This window comes from Acyrthosiphon pisum, chromosome X (genome assembly GCF_005508785.2).
Source record: "Acyrthosiphon pisum isolate AL4f chromosome X, pea_aphid_22Mar2018_4r6ur, whole genome shotgun sequence".
Lineage (NCBI taxonomy): Eukaryota > Metazoa > Arthropoda > Insecta > Hemiptera > Aphididae > Acyrthosiphon > Acyrthosiphon pisum.
The window spans coordinates 75,329,325-75,348,017 of NC_042493.1; the positions used below are offsets into that span (position 1 = coordinate 75,329,325).

At 26.4% G+C, this 18,693-nt stretch overlaps 1 protein-coding gene and 1 long non-coding RNA gene across 2 annotated transcripts in view; one reads left to right on the top strand and one right to left on the bottom strand.

The window, feature by feature from the left end:
• The window catches only part of LOC115034044, a 24,972-nt gene extending 8,925 nt beyond the window's left edge, over window positions 1-16,047 (top strand). Inside the window, exons 2-4 of the long non-coding RNA XR_003839405.1 lie at window positions 15,457-15,535; window positions 15,694-15,836; window positions 15,931-16,047. This is a non-coding gene — a long non-coding RNA (uncharacterized LOC115034044). The remainder of the gene's footprint in view (window positions 1-15,456; window positions 15,536-15,693; window positions 15,837-15,930) is intronic.
• The window catches only part of LOC100166970 (dynein beta chain, ciliary), an 88,959-nt gene that overhangs the window by 56,631 nt on the left and 13,635 nt on the right, over window positions 1-18,693 (bottom strand). Inside the window, exons 21-29 of the mRNA XM_029489234.1 lie at window positions 17,143-17,365; window positions 16,889-17,055; window positions 16,563-16,728; window positions 16,353-16,476; window positions 15,923-16,071; window positions 14,874-15,119; window positions 11,631-11,855; window positions 11,332-11,558; window positions 9,440-9,581 (exon numbers count right to left, since the gene is read on the bottom strand). Coding sequence (XP_029345094.1) covers window positions 9,440-9,581; window positions 11,332-11,558; window positions 11,631-11,855; window positions 14,874-15,119; window positions 15,923-16,071; window positions 16,353-16,476; window positions 16,563-16,728; window positions 16,889-17,055; window positions 17,143-17,365 — 1,669 coding nt within the window. The remainder of the gene's footprint in view (window positions 1-9,439; window positions 9,582-11,331; window positions 11,559-11,630; window positions 11,856-14,873; window positions 15,120-15,922; window positions 16,072-16,352; window positions 16,477-16,562; window positions 16,729-16,888; window positions 17,056-17,142; window positions 17,366-18,693) is intronic.

Consider the following 18,693-nt stretch of genomic DNA (forward strand, 5'->3'; position numbering starts at 1 on the left):
AATAATAACAAAAAAATGTTTATTTGATAGGTATATTATTTCTCTGCTGTTCGGAACTGATTGATTAAAGAAAAAAATTGATTTTTTTTTTTGACACCTTAAGACGTGATATGGCCATGAACTAAATATAAACATGGTATAAATAATATAAATATTATATATATATTATATTATTATGATTTATAAATATCATAACCTCTACCAATACGAATAATTTTGTGATTTTAAAAATATTACAATACGCCATAGATATATTGTGTCTTTGCTGTCAGCTGCAAATTATTTACGGTAATAGTTAAGATTAGTTTTAGCATTGAGTACATATATATAATATACACTCAATGGTTTTAGGTATTATAGTGTATTTTAAATTTAATTTATGACAAAATCATTGGGTGGTATATTATAATTATAGTAAAAGGAAAAAATACATTGATAATAACTATAGATTTCAATAAAAATTAAAGATTTTAATTAAAATCACAATGCGTGATATTTAGGAAGTAAATAGATTTGATACTTAGAAATCAGGCCTTGCAAACGTTATAATAACGTTATATTTGGCAAAAAACGATTGAAATTTGTAAACGTAAATACAACGGAAAGGGATAATCAAAAATAATTAAATATCGAAAACAAAATATATTATTTATCATTAAACTAAATATAAAGCAAAACGTAATTTATAGAATTTTATTCAAAGAAAAATGATGCAAAACGAAATTATTTAAAATCCATTTATTTAAAAGTTATATGGTTTCGTGTTAATATTTATTTCATGCATATGGACATTACAATTGTTTATATTATAGGTACTCCGTATCTGGGCCATTACCTACCTTCATTAGTTATTATTAATACATTTAATAGCTATTAACACTATTCTGAATAACGACAAACGCACACCTTGTATAACGTTTTAATTCTAAATAACGATAAACGTAAAAATTGTGTAGCGCTTTAATTGTAAATAACATAAAACGGAATTTTTTTCAAATGCAAGCCCTGTAAGAAATCAATGAACTTTAGTTTAAAAAAATCATAATTTATTTAGGTATCTATACCTACTCTATTTATATAAATTTAGTTTATTGTGTTTAAACTTACCTGCATCCTAATAGTCTTATTTTAACACATAAAAAATAAGTATTAAAATGTAACGATACAAATTTTTTATGAAGGAATCAACATTTTTAAGTCTTATGTTTCAAGCGTCGTATAAATTTATTTTATTATCTAATTTTACTCGAAATTTTATCTGAATGAATTGTAGATTTGAAGATATATAATCACGCAGATGTCAAATAGCTTAAAGTTTTAAAAATTATACATGTTAAATTTGTTTTAATTTAGTATTCTAAAATAATAGCTGAGAATTTTAATTATTTTTTCAAAAATAGAATGACTAATGTTTAATAGATAGTCATATTTTATCAGATTTAAATATTAATATTTTCATGAAATATCAATAAAGAATGATTAATGATTAATGATTAATGACCCACCAATTATATAAGTCAATACTAAGATCAGTGTCCCATGACTCTACATAATATAATACTGACCATGAGAATAATCCACATGCTTAATATAATATATAGTTATAGGTAATATATACTTAGGTAGTAGGTAGTAGGTAGTGGGTAGTAGGAATCTAACAGTGTATACTGTATACAGTGGAAGATGATTACTTACTACGATTAAGTTTTTTGGAAATTTAAATCGACTGTCGACACAATAATAATAAACTGAAGTGTAGAATAATAATTATAGACGAATCATGTAAAGTAATAATATAGGTATTTACAATTTATATTCCAATAATATGTCAAAAACTCTTTTAATCATTAGACAAAGTTAACAAGGTGTTATTTTCGCAAAAATCAAACTAATGTATTCAACACAATACTATAGGTTTTGTTCCTATTATTGATTGAAAATTATGTGCTAGAATTATTATTATTACATCAAAATGTTGAGTTTTTACTCGTAAAAGTATTATTTTTCACTTCTAAATACATATTATAGTCATATTATAGACATAAAGATTAAAGGTAGTACCTAGGTATATTGTAATAATAAAGATTTGTGAAACGGTAGTTTAAGATTTTATTCTTACGTTTAATTTAATTTTTTAAATATCCACTGTGAAATTTAAGACTGTTTCAAAATAATAAAAATAAGGTCTGAGCTATTATAAAAAGGTATTAACCAACACGATTTATGAATAGGTTAGATAAGGTGGGTTTCAACAAGATACGTGTACGTGTACGTGCATAAAAATACTTTTCTGTGATTGGTTGGTATACATGGTAAGCTTTTGGTATACCAGAGTGTTATACGTTCTTACCACAGGCTTGACTATTTATACCATGAAGTTGGATCCAGTTCACCTTTTCACGTGTACACTGTACACGGCTCTTTATTGATAACAATATTGATAACATAGGAGTATATGAGGTAACTAATATGTTACCAATCCAAACCGATCTAACCCATATTAACCGTCGGGAAACGTTTGTGAGTCCGTTCATAGCGAACGTATTTGGTCAATATATAAACGTACCTATACGTATGTAGTGGAAACCCACCTTTACAATGTTACATCGTAGGTTATATTTTTATGACGGCAAGACTTTGAACATCCATGAAAATGAACATTCATAATATTATTTACTATGATGAAGCCCAGATAAAAAATTATCTTGTAAACAATATGAGGAAGAGAATATAAATTGTACCTACATTATTTTTGAATGAAGTTATATTTTTATTTTTACAAACCGTTGCTGTTTCCGTATCAATTTTGATAAATATGGTAGGTACCAAGTACCTGTATAATATGACTAATGTCAAACGCACAGTACGCGGGTTACCTTGAAGTCTATTTCAAGGTTAAAATCTCGAGGCAAATCTACAATGAATTTTGAATATCACACTTAGGCAACCAGTAACCACATAAATACTGACAATATAGTTTTTAAGATACTTAGGTAGGTAGTACCTAGTACCTCCAAAACACAAGAAAAAAGGATCGAGAGATTTTAAATTCTGATAAGTTTAGTACACCTATTGCAGATGTGTATTATTTCTGTTATAAAAAATATTTAGGTACCTTTAATATGATAAGTAGAACTTGAGAGGTAGAACCTAATATTTTGTCTTGGTTTTTATCGCATAGATACCTACAATTATTTATCACACGTAAATATAGTTTATTTATAAATAGAACACATTACCTAACAATTACCTAGGTACCCAATCTCAAAAATATTAAATCCCGACATTTTTATCTATGTGAATACAAGCAAACAGAATTTTAAATAAACATACCTACAGACAATTTACAGTTTATACTTAATATATATAATATATACATACAACATAAAGATGAACAATGATATACCTACGACGAGGAGGGAGAGGCTATATTTGTATGGGTTAGAAGTTAAAACTTTCAGTAGGATGGTGTCAAGGTTGCATATTGGTTGAATGATTCAATTTTAAGGTCTGTGTGGATTGTGGAGTACGATATGTACCATCACGGTACAGAATAGTTATCAATTATCATATTATATGAAAAAGCGAGATGAGTGATCAACTGTAATGCTTATATGGTAAACGAATTTGGGATGGTTTTGCACAACCCAACATTTGGATCGCATATACAGTAAAATATATGAATATAATACAATGTTGGCGAAAATGACAATACAGTCGGGTCTCGATAATCCGAAGGAGATTGGGGAAAGGGGTTGTTCGGATTAGCGATTTGTTCGGATTACCTATGGCTTAAAAAAAAACATCAATTTTATTGTAATTTAAATTATGAAATTTTATTTTTATCTGTATTAATCGTGTAAAAACTCGTAATTTCAAAAGACAATGAATATATAAAAATATTAATATAATTATGGGTATAATTATGAACCTTACTGTTTAAAATATTGATTTATTTTTTTTTTGTACACTGGTTTCTATTATGGATTGGTATGCCTTGTCCCTTAAAGATAATTCTCAAGCCCGTTCGGATTACCGCGTCTTTCGGATTAGCCTGTGTTCGGATTATCGAGACCCGACTGTAATTGAATAATATGATTTTGTTATGATACTTCACTATATAATAGGGGATCAAAAAATATATATCGAACTTACATATTATTATATTTATAGTAGAAAAAAAAGGTGGGTAAGTGGATATCGCTCTGCTGTACAGTAGGTTACAAGTGGGTCACTAAATAATGGATAGTATTAAATTTGAATTCAATGATATAATATCACTGTATAAGAAAAACGATTCTGAGCGGAGACGGTTTGTCAGTCTAGGTATTAGACATACATATTATAGGTAGGTATACTTATCTATAGTATTAAAAAAAAATTGACCTATAATAGGTATTAATAATAAATTCCAAATTAATCATATCACAATATCCATCAGGTAACGCGTTATGCATCAACAACAAACCGTGGTACTATCATAGATATATAATAGTATACTTTAGAAGTTTCAAGTACCCACAAATAATATTATACAATCATTACAATCACAACAAAATAAATAAAATATTTATTCCAGGTTTTTTAATATGTAATTTCTTCCAAATTTGAACTTAAAATGGCTATAAAAATAAACTGTGCTTATGTATTTCTTAGAATTTTTAGCAACAGAATTAAATATTTACGTGGAATCTTGTTTTAAATTTTCAGTCCTTAGATATAAAAGTTGAACATTTTATAAATTTTTAACTACAAAATAATTATTCAATTTTAAATTTGATAAATTTTGTCAACATTTTAACTTCATTGATATTTATAGAAAAAAAACTAAAAAAATTGAAAACTGAAAATGTCCGTAAACAGCTCAAAAAGAGTCAAAATATTTTCAAAATTGTAAGGTGTATAGGAAATGCTAATATAAACATTCAGTAAAATTTTCATGTATCTACAGTTATTCGTTTTTGAATTACAACAAAATAAGGAAATCGCTACATGAGAAATCAAGTGAATATCCAATGTTGTAAAAATATGAATTTCAAACGATCATAAAATTTAATTTGATTTTCTTATAGATATTTTTTGTTTGATAAAGGTAGATAATCTTATAAGGAATCTTGTATTACATTTTAAAATCTTAGATTTAAAAAGAAAAATTTTTACGAATTCTTAACTCAAAATAATTTGCTAATTTTCATGATTTTTCCATATTTTGTCAATGTTTGAACTTTAAATGCTTATAAAAAATAACTGTGACTAAGGATTTTTAATATTTTTCATCCGCTTTTAAAACAATATACTAGGAGCCTTTTATTACATTTTCAAGCTTTTTTAATCAACAAATAAAATTTTATTGATATTTTTAGAAAAAAAAAAATGAAAACTGACAATGTCCGTAAAGAGCTCAAAATAAGTCAAAATATTTTGAAAATGTTATGGTGTATAGAAAATGCTAATATAAACATTCAGTCAAAATTGCATGTATCTACGGTCATTTTTTTTTAAAGTTACACCATAAACCAAATTTAATTTTTTGAAAAATCGATTTTGCGTAAAAATTCCCGTTTTTCCTTAATTTTTCTTTAGTTTTCTTGGCGCTTTTGAAAATTACTGGGAATTTTAAATTTTGACCTCCCCAATGCACCAACGATATTCACTTTCCAATCGAACAAGATACTGAAGTTGAAAATCGAAGCATTATTTCGACTACTTATCGTGTACACAGACACAAAAAAAAATTAAAAAAAAAAAAAAACACATCATTGTAAAATCAATACATTCATCGTTCCACTCAGAATCTAAAATAATCACAATACCAAGGTACATAACCCAAATTACAAAATATAAAATGAACGAATTTTATCACTTTCCAGTGAGTTCTGACGAATACTCATTACATATTATTTATTATTATGATTCAGACTCATTAAATATTTATCAATTTTTAACTAATAAATTGAATGTTGGATGAATGTTATCAAACGTGGTATTGAAAAAGTATTAAGTATATCTAGGAATAATATTTTTTTAATTACTTAGATAGACAAAAAAAACTATTACTGTAAACCAATATATTCCGATGAAATCTAAAGTAATTAAATATTTATATTAATTTATAATAAAAACTAAAAAAATACGTCATATGAAATATTTTAAAAACCAACCAAGTTATTTATTAAGACAAAACATAGATATTCAGCAAGTTATAAAAAAATTAATATAATAGGTAGTTGATATTATAGATACATAATTCAATACATAATTTTAGTCTATAAAGTAACAATAATAAAACATCAAAAAAAATTAAAGTAGGACATAGGGACAATAAAATCACATAATACAAATTTTTGCCCTTCTAATAATTCTCCTGTTTTTTTTTATACTAATTATTATATATGTAATATATATGTATATTAAGTTTCTATTATGTATCATATTATATTTTATGTACCTGCTTATAATACACAAAAATAACTAAAGACGTTTAGTCATAACGATAACATACAAATACAATCAAGTTTATCTTAAAATGCTTAAGCATTTTTTACATACGTCATATTATATTATAATGAGAAGTGAAACCTATTTATTTGTTATTTACGTATTTAGATCCATTAATCTACGCATAAACAGATTGGTGGGAATAATAATAATTTCTACGTCATTATACTATTGAAAAATTACGTAGGTACCTACAGGTTTATTATAAATATAAAATGAAAATATATTAACAACGTTATTATTGTTACCTAAGTGATGTTACGAAGAGTTAAGTATTTTCGATTCGATTTAATATTACTTCAGTAATGTGGATGGCTGATCGTATCGCTGCGATATGTAATTTCAATAATATCAACTACCTATAGGTATCGACCATATTGTATAAACTATAATAATGAGTCATCGCCATTAAATTCGTATAAACGAATTCAGCTACATTAAACATCTACTAGGGTGACAGACGACAGTACCTAGTGAGCAAACAGGATTATACACACATTAAGTAAAATACCTGACCATCCATCAATATAATATAATATTTAGTATTTTAACAACAAATAATTTCAATGGTTTAGTTGTATAGGAAATCGAAAAGGTTTTATGACCAGCTAGATAGTATTTAGACGAACAATATACACACAAACGGCCAACATAATAATTATCTGATGATTTTAACCTTGGTACGGAAATATTCCGAAAACCGAGCTATAGGTCACAGGAAAAATGATAAAATATAACTAGTCAAAAGATTTAAAATATTTAAATTGTAACATTTTATATTTTATTTTTTCATATCAAATAACGTTGTCACGAGTTCATAGAAACTTTGATATGTATATATAATATGATACATGAATATGATATAATATTTCATGTGAGAAAATTATAAAAATTATATTCACTTTTGAATGGAGGTAACCTAACCTAATATTTATAAATTATGTGTTTTTTTTTTATGTCTGTGATCATCTTTTGGAGCAGTAAAAATTCTATAATCTTCAACTACATAGTTCAACTTTAAGGGTGATTTCTGGTAGAAAATCGGATCTAGTTGGTAGGTACATTAAGTTGTTAGAAGCTAAAAAAAAATACAATTGGGAAGGGGGATGTACAACTGTACAAGGTAACAAATATAATTTTAAGCTATATTTTATACTACGATCTTATATTCAGACGTGGTATGACTTATACGTTATGTGTGTAGTTTTAAAATAACTTTAAGATATTTAATTAATAAAGTATACTTATTATAATAACAAAAATATATGTATAGAATAGGTATATCTATTATTCCTACTCAATGACAAGGTAGGCGAACATTTGAAAACCTACTAGAAACGCAGAACGAATTCCTCGGATTTTTTTGATAAACATTTGTTAATTATGTCTCTTTAAATCTAGGTGCTACCTCTTATAGACGTACCACCTGTTACTTGAAACAACTAAACTATACCAAGATTTACCACAACTCATTATTTAGTTTTCATAGTATACCACCATCTAACCTTGGTGGATCGTATAAAAACTAACGACCTTTGTCCTTTGCTAAACTTTAGACATAAATCTCTTTATTACATACTTTGGTAAATATTCTAAATGGAATTTATGATCAAAACGTCTTCGTGCTAATGGCATATCTTTAAAATTTTTAAATTACTATTGAATATTCAAACTTTTTGAGAGAGCAAAAACATATTTTCGATATGTATGGAAAAAAAACAAAAAAAAACACAAAATATCTATAAATAACTCAGTAAGAATACAAATATTTTGAACATTTGGGCATGTATAGAAAATCTAAGCTTAATATAAGCATTTGTTGAAAATTTCAAGTATCTACAGTATCAACTAATTCCAATTCGCTACCAAAAACCACCAACAAAGTTAAAAAAATCGAAGAATTTTCCCTACCTACTATAAATCGTGTACACATTCACAATAAAAACACACATCATTGTAAAATCAATACATTCACTCAGAATTTAAAATAGGTCATTTGTATCACTAATAATTAATAAATCGATTTGAATGGACATTTACTAATAACCGATTATTTAAAAGACGTTGCAAAACAAAATATACGAATAACTACATTGCAACTATCTTAGCCCTAAAAATAATAATAAATGTTTTTTTTCAGACTTATAATTACTATTTAGGTATACGTACTTTTTATCAAAAGTCTGCCCACACGTGCCTTTATTGTTATTATTATCATTATTGATGACTTTGGTTGTTGGTTTTGACCTGTAAAGTTTCGTCTCTGATGGTATAGGTACACACATTGTAAAATCAATACCTACATTATCACTTCGCTCAGAATATAAAAATGTGTACTATTACTTATACTAATGTACTTGATTTAAAATAGGTATATTATGTTATTGTCCATCTGTCCACAAAAATACTTGAATACGGGTTTTAAATTAATTTTAAAAGCATTCACAAGAATATAGTACAATTTTAGAAAAATATATTTTCAGGTGGGTATCAACTATTAGCTGACTTTTAAAATTATTTTAATCAATCTATTCGTACAGAAAATATTACTCAAGCCTGTGGCTACGTTAATTTAAAGGCCATTCCTAACAAATTAGCTTTGATTTTAATTAGGTATATGTCTCATAATTATATCTACCAAGTCTACTTAATATTATTATTAGAGAGAAAAAAAGTAAGTATAAGGCAATTCGATGAGTATTTTGTGTTTACCATTCCGATGACTAACACCTATTATACATACATAATATTTACATAATATTATTGACTCTAAAAACTGGTTTTCCGAATAAACATAGGTATAAGTATTAAGAGGTATTCACGGTGAATTTCTGGGTTCAATAATTTTGTAGGAAGGAATGAGTCGTATTATTTAAAAATAAACATCGCTTGAAAAAAGCAATTTCTATGCTACATAATGTATGATTACGACACAACTCACTGGTCCACTACAGTCACAGTCCTCGTTAAATTTTACGTATTCACCGTCCTTGGCGTGCATTCCCGCAGCTACTTTCTTTTCAGTTGTTTTTGAGCCGATAAATTCAAGTGATGCTATCGAGTCGAATAATTTTATCATATGTCTGAAATATTAAATTATATAGTTTATCGCAAGTATATAGGTACAATTAATAATTGTCTTATAATTTATAGAATGCATTTGCATTTTAAATATAGTTTGCAATTCGATTTTATTATAATTTATTGTGGAATTTTGGAGGTCCTACTATATAGTCGCATTGGATAAGTTTGTTGATTAGCCCTTGGTCTCGGTTAAATTGCAAAACTGAAAATTGTCATTTGAAAATAAAAAACCAATAAGTAATAAACCTATCGCCACAAACTGTGAAGAATTTGTTTTTAAAGATTTTACTTTTTATATTGTATTTCGACTTTTTAGAATATATATATTATATGTATAATAAGTAATATACCAAGAATGGAACGTCACAATGATCCAAATCCAATCTTGTATTTCATTATAAGTATCTAGTAAATCATTTTTCACTGGTCACAACTATACATTGTATTTTATTTAACAGTGACAAACTGACAACTTATTTTTTTAAACACTATTTACATATATTTCGTTCATACATTTTCATTACACCTTGATCATGACTCATGATTAAAGATTTTGAAATAATTTCGTTATTATATCACTTATTTTATATATTAATACATCAATAACTTAAGTATCTAACACCTATGGGTAAGGGTAACTACTTAAGCATATTCATGATTTTACTATTCCTAGCATAAGCGAATATTATACATGTATAAATTAGCATACCATTAATACTACAGTAATATTCTGAAGTTAATTTGTCAATCAAAATAAACTATAAATGTTTTGAAGTATATGAAACGTAGTAAAAAAATGCCTTACGGCTTATAAATTTAAACTTAATAAAGTGACTAGTTCACAATCGAAATGAAAATATACGACTATATTAGGTATATAATATATAGTAGGTACCTTACCTATATAATACAAGCATATTATAGACTATGATAGTATGATATTTCTTCGACAAATAAACTAATTGATTTTTTTTACGATAAATATAAAATAAGTTCAATGTTCATAGTATTACAGGTATATATAGATCTATTATTAGTTATAATTGGAATGTAAATAAAATAATTTAGAAAGTTATAGAGTTTAGTTTTGGTAAATGTTGCCAACACTGAACGCACAAACAACACGCGTTTCTCGTTTAAGCATATTATTATGTAATGGTAAGTAATAACTTATTTCAGTTTTAGCTGTTTTAAAAAAAATTGTTGAGCTTTTATTTAACTTGTAATACAGAATCAAAAATTATATAAAATTATATTATATAATAAAATATCCTATAGGTAACATACCGATACCTATATTAACCGATACTTATAAGTTATATACCTATCAAAAATCTTAGATTTTAACTTCGAATCACTTTTTCTCAAAACTAAAAATGTTTAGTTATGACAGTTTTGTTCTAGAGGTGTGATATTATGTAGTTATATTATCGAACGCGTATATATCATGTAGATTTAAATTAAATTGATCAAAATGGGAATATAATATAATATAATATATTATATTTTTTTAATAATAAAATCAGATACATAATTGTATGTTTGCTTAGATAATACCTCTGAAAACTAAATATTGGTACCTATTTATATAATTAACCATACAAATTAACGTACCTAACTATTAAGTATTAACCATGGTGATATAAAATATTGTAATAATATATATTATAATCCCTAGACAAAAAACTAGCCCATACTAATGTCGGATATGATTTATAAATCTATCGTTAATATGTTTGTTCGATTTACCTGACGACTAAATCTGGATTATTTCCATTAGACAGGATGTCTAAGAGATCGGCGGCGGACACAAAATAAAATCTCGGAAAAGCTAAACGTTTTGTTTCTAAATATTCTGCCAGGGCTTTTTCACACAAAGTCAAATGACCGTGCAGATCGTCCAAATGTTTGATTAAACCTGGTTTATTTGTAGCTTCGATCACTATAGGTGTCTTAGACATGTTTGCCATTAGTTCCTAAAAACATTCAAATTAAAACTGTTTCTACTTTTATTCAATCATATCTTAAAAAGGGCTTAATAAGCTTACTTTAAATTCAGAGTCTATACGGAAAAATCTTTCTGAATCTTCTGGTAATTGTTTGCGAATATCATCCGAACTCATGAATATTGATTCTAAATGCATCCACGTTCGTTGCACCTCGAACCAGGAATTTATTACTTGATCAGCTATACTTAACTTTTGTTGCCAACTAGAAACTTCTTCCAAGAAAAATGCCACAAACTTGGAAGTCATTAAATTCTGTAATTGTACCTGTAACATATTATAAACAAAAGCAAATCAATAATTTGATAACAATAATTGTTAATTTGTGAAATAAAACTATTTCAGTTCAAATTTATTTTCAATATAGGTATGAAATCTAGATACCTACATATTTATTAGGTAAGTACCTACCTAATGGGTACTTATAATATAGAAATATTATACATAATAGTATACTAATATTATCATATTTGTGTAGGTACCTATTCGATAATACATTATATGTTGATAAATTTAAATAAGCTTTATTAATTCAATTATAGTTTATAACTATTAACTTATACTAGGTACGTCTGTACTCTGTATGCTAAATTGTTATGTTATAATGTTGTACCTATCATCTATTATGTAATGGAAAAATTTGAGATTTTTGTTATTTTGTACGCATGACTAATGAGTAATTATAGTAATAATATAGATGAATTAATAAAATAATCAAAAGTTTGAACTGTATATTGTTTTGTATGTATAAGTATTTGTATGGTTGAATATGCACAAAAATTGTTTTATGAACAATCATTACCAATATACCATTGTCTATTAAAATATTATTTATTTTAATATTTGTTTATAACTGATTTTACATATTATTGTACGTATACAACTTTAATAATTATAGACTTAATATTTTCCGTTTTGATGCATTGTAGATTTCATAATTCAAATTTATTTTATTTAATTTATTTCCTTACGCGTAAATTGGGACTGAGATTGAATAATATGATAATATAATCTAAGAGGCAGACTATATTGACAGGAAACATCAGATAGTATAGAAATAATTATCAGTAAAGTATTCTGTATGTACGGATGTCTAAGGAGAACAAAGCGATAAGACTTCTAACTTTTTTCGATTTATTGATAAAATTCATTATACGATTATCGTAACTATTGTACCTATCTTATAGGTACTGTTATTATGTTATTATACGTTTTGATTGCATTTTGAATACAATTAAAAGGACAACTGGCAAACGTGATCAAATTTCAAAGATCCCAGTTCGATGGCCTTATCGTTAGACGTTAGTCATTACATAACAGTATAATGTTTGAATTATACCATGACCTTATTATCTTACAACATTGAAGAAATATCGAATATAAATTCATGTAAAACTTGTTTTACATTTGTACCTAATAGAATGTCAAATTGAAAATAAATGTTAGGTATTGTTATTCCATTATTATAAAAAAAAAAAAAAATAGAGATTACGTAATCTGCGTTCTATATGGTTTCATATAATGACTTTTTAATACGAGTCCTTTCGAATGTATAATTTAAATGAAAACAGATTTAGTAAGGTTGAAATAAAAATATTATGAAAAAAAACAAATCAAATTGTATCCGTTCATAAAGTAATTGAATTTAATATTTTCAAATTGGATAACCAGCAATTAAAAACATAGTAACATGTAAACACATTTGCATAATAGACTAAATTGAAGGAAACTAGTTAAACTATAACAATATAGTTAAGAAGACGCTACATCCGCAATTGCGCAAGTGTTGTCTCCGTCTTACAAACGCGTAACATACCAAATTTACGCTCAGAAATTCAAGTTTTATGCCGTTAGCTTAAATATTAGAGTGAATCGACCAATTATAAAACTTGGTGGTAAGTACATTATCTGTGTTTCGTTGGAAGTTTTTTACGATAATTCAGTTTTTAAGTGAGTTATGAGTAGGGCTCGGATTTATATGTATTTATATAACCAAAGTATGTATTTATACAATAAAAATATGTACATAAATATGTGTTAAAAAATATGTATTATCGAAAAAAAAAAATAATAATTAATAATATAATAAAATGTAATAAAAAATGCATATTTATCTATAGTTATCTAATTATCTGGATTACAATTAATAACAACCTGCACTTTTAAATTTTTGAATTCAAAAGTTCGTCGATAAATATTATTCTAAATCTGAAGAAAAGACATTAAAACAGTATAATTGAATAAATATGTGAGAAAAAATTGAATAATTGTAAAATATGTAAAACATGTATTTATGACAAAATATGTAAAAATATGTAAAATCAAATATAGCTCATTTTATCAAAAATATTGTGAAACAAATTTATCACTTGCCGAAATTAGTTGATCATGTCGCAGAGAAAATATGTATTTACATATAAATCCGAGCCCTAGTTATGAGCATTTTAATTTACATTTATTAAACACGCTATAACTCACTTAAAAACTGAATTATCGTAAAAAAACTTCCAACAAAACACAGATAATGTTCTTACTATCAAGTTTTATAATAGGTCGATTCACTCTAATTTTAAGCTAACGCCATAAAACTTGAATTTCTGAGCGTAAATTTGGTATGTTACGCGTTTGTAAGACGGAGACAACACATGCGGGTGTGGCGTCCTCTTAACAGTGTTCCACAGTTATACCTGACAACTTATAAAACTACAAATATGGCATTTGTAACAAATAAAAAATGATTTTTAGTTAAAATTATATAGAAAAAAAAATAATTAAACAAATTGAAAAAATGTTTAGTGTTTAGAAAATACCTATCTAATTACTTTTTATCAATTACACTACTATTACCTTTACTCTTTAGTTTAAATAAATTATGTATTTATTATTAAAGAGTAATTTAATTACTTTAAAATATAAGTACAATAAATATAATACCTACTCATGCTATAGTATATAATATTTAAATCATCATACGCATATCCGATATCCACATGTTATCTTAACTGTTAATAGAACACTAGGACTAAACTTACCAACTTACCTATCTTAAGTTTTTTAACTCAAAACTATTCGTTCAAATTTCGATTTATTACTACAAATAAAAACGACTAAACAATAAATGTACAGTAAAAAAAAATCTGGTTCTTATTTGAAAAAAAAAATGTTGTATCAAAGATCTATACAGAACGACAATCACATTCGTGGCTTATAATTTTATTTGAAACAGAAGTAACTTACTTAAAATTAATTATTTAATGTAGGTAATTTAAAATATTGGTAGCTCACTTGATTTTCTTCTAGAGTTTCAATGAGTTTTTCACTTGCTCTTAACAAACTGCATCCTGTACGGCTGTGGGTTTCTTGATAAAATTCCATTGCAGCCCATGTAGTTTGAAGCTCACGTAACATTTTTTCCATAGACATTTCTTTTACTGCTTTATCAACTATAGTCTTTACATCGTCTTCACATTCGTGCAAGTTTAATGCTAATAACTCAGCTAAGGTAGTACCTTGATCCATAACAAACTTAACCTAAAATTTAAATCATTTGATATAAATATATTTTTATAATTTAATTTTACCCATTTTAATTTTCAAGTTGTCTACTACAATTACGTTTTCCCTAATTATTAAAATATAGACAAAACACATTTAGAGCAGAATAGTGTCAATAGATTTAAATACATTTTAAGACGTACACATTTTTACATAATTTATAATATAATGTTAAGGCAAATAAACAGTATGTTTTTTTAACGTGAGACACTTATTGCTCAGCTAGTCTTTGTGTTTTTAAAACTTGTATAAATATTATATATAACCATTTTTGTTATGTTCAATATTTTTCAATTATTTTGTGTTTTTATAGAATTATAACTTATAATAGAGAAAATACACTTTCAAAATCACAAAAAAACATGAATGTCCCACGTTAAATGATTCCATCTGTAAGTATATAGGTGTATACAATTTATTTAATAAATGTATAATTATTTTACTAACATTTAAATATTTACACATATAAATTATATATGCATATTATATATTTATACATATAATTTTAATGCCTTTACATTATAATTTCATATTTTTTTTTTATATATAGCCCTCGAGTTTTTCGAAGGCAATACGCAAATAATATAGGACGATTCACAATGCATACAACACACACAAAAGACAAATACAAGTACAACAAGCAACGCACGAACACATCGTGTTTCGATTATTTACTCACATCATACGCTTCAGGTAAATCAGCTAAAGTCTGTAAACATGTTTTCGTATTGATTTGTTCGATTACGGATTTTAAATGACAAAAATTAACTTTATCTTACTTTTGTAGAGCCCATGAGTTGTTTCCAATGACGTTCGCGAATCGCTGGGTTTTGCAGTTCGCCGACAGCCCTCAGAGAAGTTACCATATTCTTCACTGTAGCTTCTAAGCACGTATAGGTGTCCCACGATCGCATTTCTTTGTCCAACGCTATATTATATCACGATTAAATGGTGGTCTTTACAACATTACAAGTCCAAGATATAATTTTACATAAAAAATAGTTTGCAATGAATATATATTTTTCTCAAATAATAAAAGTTACAATATGACGTGTATAAATATTTAAATTATTATTTTACGAGTAGCACCGATAATATATAACTATAATAAAGGTAATAATATTATAGTATTGTATTTATATTTTTAATACATTATAATGAACAAATATAAAGAGATTATTCAATCATTTATAATCAAGTATGACCAACCTCTAATTTCCTTTGCAAACTTTTTACATTCTATGTCCATGTTTTCAACATCCACTTTACGCCAAGGCGTAGTTTTCCAATCGTTTATGCACGAATGAACTAAATGAACATAATCCCAAAGTTGCTGGAATAATTGTTTTTAAACCACAATCATTATAACACTGATTTAATTTTTAAAGTACAGTATTATATTAGAATCATTGTACGAACCTTTAATAACTTTAATTCTTTTCTGCATTGTTTAAGTAACTTGAATTCCGGAACATTCACTTCAAAGAGCGATGCGGATTCTTGTATCTGAGCCATATTCATCTCAAAATCTATTATCTTAGAGTTGGCATCATTCAATACAAAATATGGATATGGGCAATCGTACCTAAACTTTCATCAAATTAAAACTGAATCGTCCATCTTATCCGTCTATCGTGAACTTAATAATCACGAATCATGATAATATTTTAATAATTTTATACAGAATCGATATTATGACAATATATTATATTACCTCAACGCATAATTAATCTGTTCATTTTTACCTAAAAATATTAGCTTTTTTGAAATTTTCTCTGAAAAAGTTAATTCGACTATCAAAATGTGATATTCTGTTTCGTATATTATTGACTTCAATTGCTTGCAGAGGAGCTACTTGTTGTTTGATATTAATCGCCAATTTGCAAGTGTTATTCCAAAGTTCAGGAAGCTCCTAAAATAAGTAAATTATTACTATTATAATAAAAATATTGTTTTTATCTATATTATATAAATTATAAAGTATCAATTTATTTGAAACCTGTAAAAGAACGTTAACTTCTTCTGATAGTTCCATGTCATAATATTTCAATAATTGTATTGTATCTGTGAGGGGTTGAAACATTTCGTCCGTTGTAGATTGTCTTTCTTTTACGTTGTATAAATAGCCCATAACACTAACAAGAACCTCATAATCTCCCTCAATCACAGGTTGCATTAAACCTCCATCTGCGTCTTGTATGAACTTGGCCAAATCAAAAAGACTAAAAAAAAAAAAATAATAATAGAAAGAATTTAAGATGTATCTTTGGGCTATGAATTATTCAAAATACTATAATCATAGACTTTCACTGTACAGTAAACATCAATATTTTCATTTTGTTAGTACCGCTAGTTTTTTATTAGAATAATCAGTGGCGTACATTCAAATTTGCCCTGGGGGGGGGGGGGGAAATCAGAAAATAACCTCTCTAAAGTACCATCTTGATCCAATTTGCTAAAAGATAAGGTACTATATGTTGAAATCGAAGCACTCCTTCTGCAAGAAATTTTGTATACAAGAACAGGATATATAAAAAAAAAAAATAAACACCATTATAAAAACAATAGCTTCCTCGCTCCGCTCAGAATCTAAAATAGGTAGTAGATAAGAAAATCCATTTTATATGACATTGTCGACGTGCGCCGAGTCGGCGGCAGTCAGCAATGGAGATGTTGGTATTGTGTTTTAATGTTTTTCTAACTTTTCATAATAACTTCTATTTTCATGAAATAATTACAATTTAAACATGAATAAATAAATTATTTCAGACTATTTTTTTAATAAATCTTTAATAATCAGAAATCAAAATTAACCGAAATTAACCGGTATTTTTCAAAACCGGTATTAACCGGTTCTAGAACCCTTATATTTTTTTAGAAAACCGAAACAAAATCGGAACCCTTAAACAAATTAATTTAATAACCAGAACCGGAACCGGAACCGAAACACCCAACAAGTTCTAGTCCCTGCCTTTATGAAGAAAAAATTATTTTTGTTAGTTATTTTTAAATATAGTAGTAGGTTACAAATAAATAATGATAATAATTACATATAAGTCTTTATGTTATACTTATAAAGAAATATTAAAAAATATATAAGTTGTATAAAATACTAAAATGTATAAATGAATACGTAATATTTATAAAAATAATTTTTGTTGTCAATAAAATATAGAAAACTATGATAATAATTACAATTCCTGTCATAATTCATTTTTTTTACTCACTTTTGTTACCACTGTTTAGGTTAGGTTGCTGGTTCACTACTTTTTAAAGTAGTTATTTGAAACCAACTTAACAAAATCATTGTGTATTATATTAAACTTTTTTTTGGTTGAAAAGTGAATCGGCCGAAAAGGAAAGGGTACGTTTTTGGTCGTATTAAGATGTATTAATGTCCGCACGCAACTAACTGACTGTGTACGATCAAATGTCTATTTTGATTGATATACGGCACCCACAATTTCGTAATGAAATCTTTTTTCGTTGTTGGTAAAGTATAGTGTTATACTCAATAGTCAAATTATTATAACGTATGTTTGTGTATACG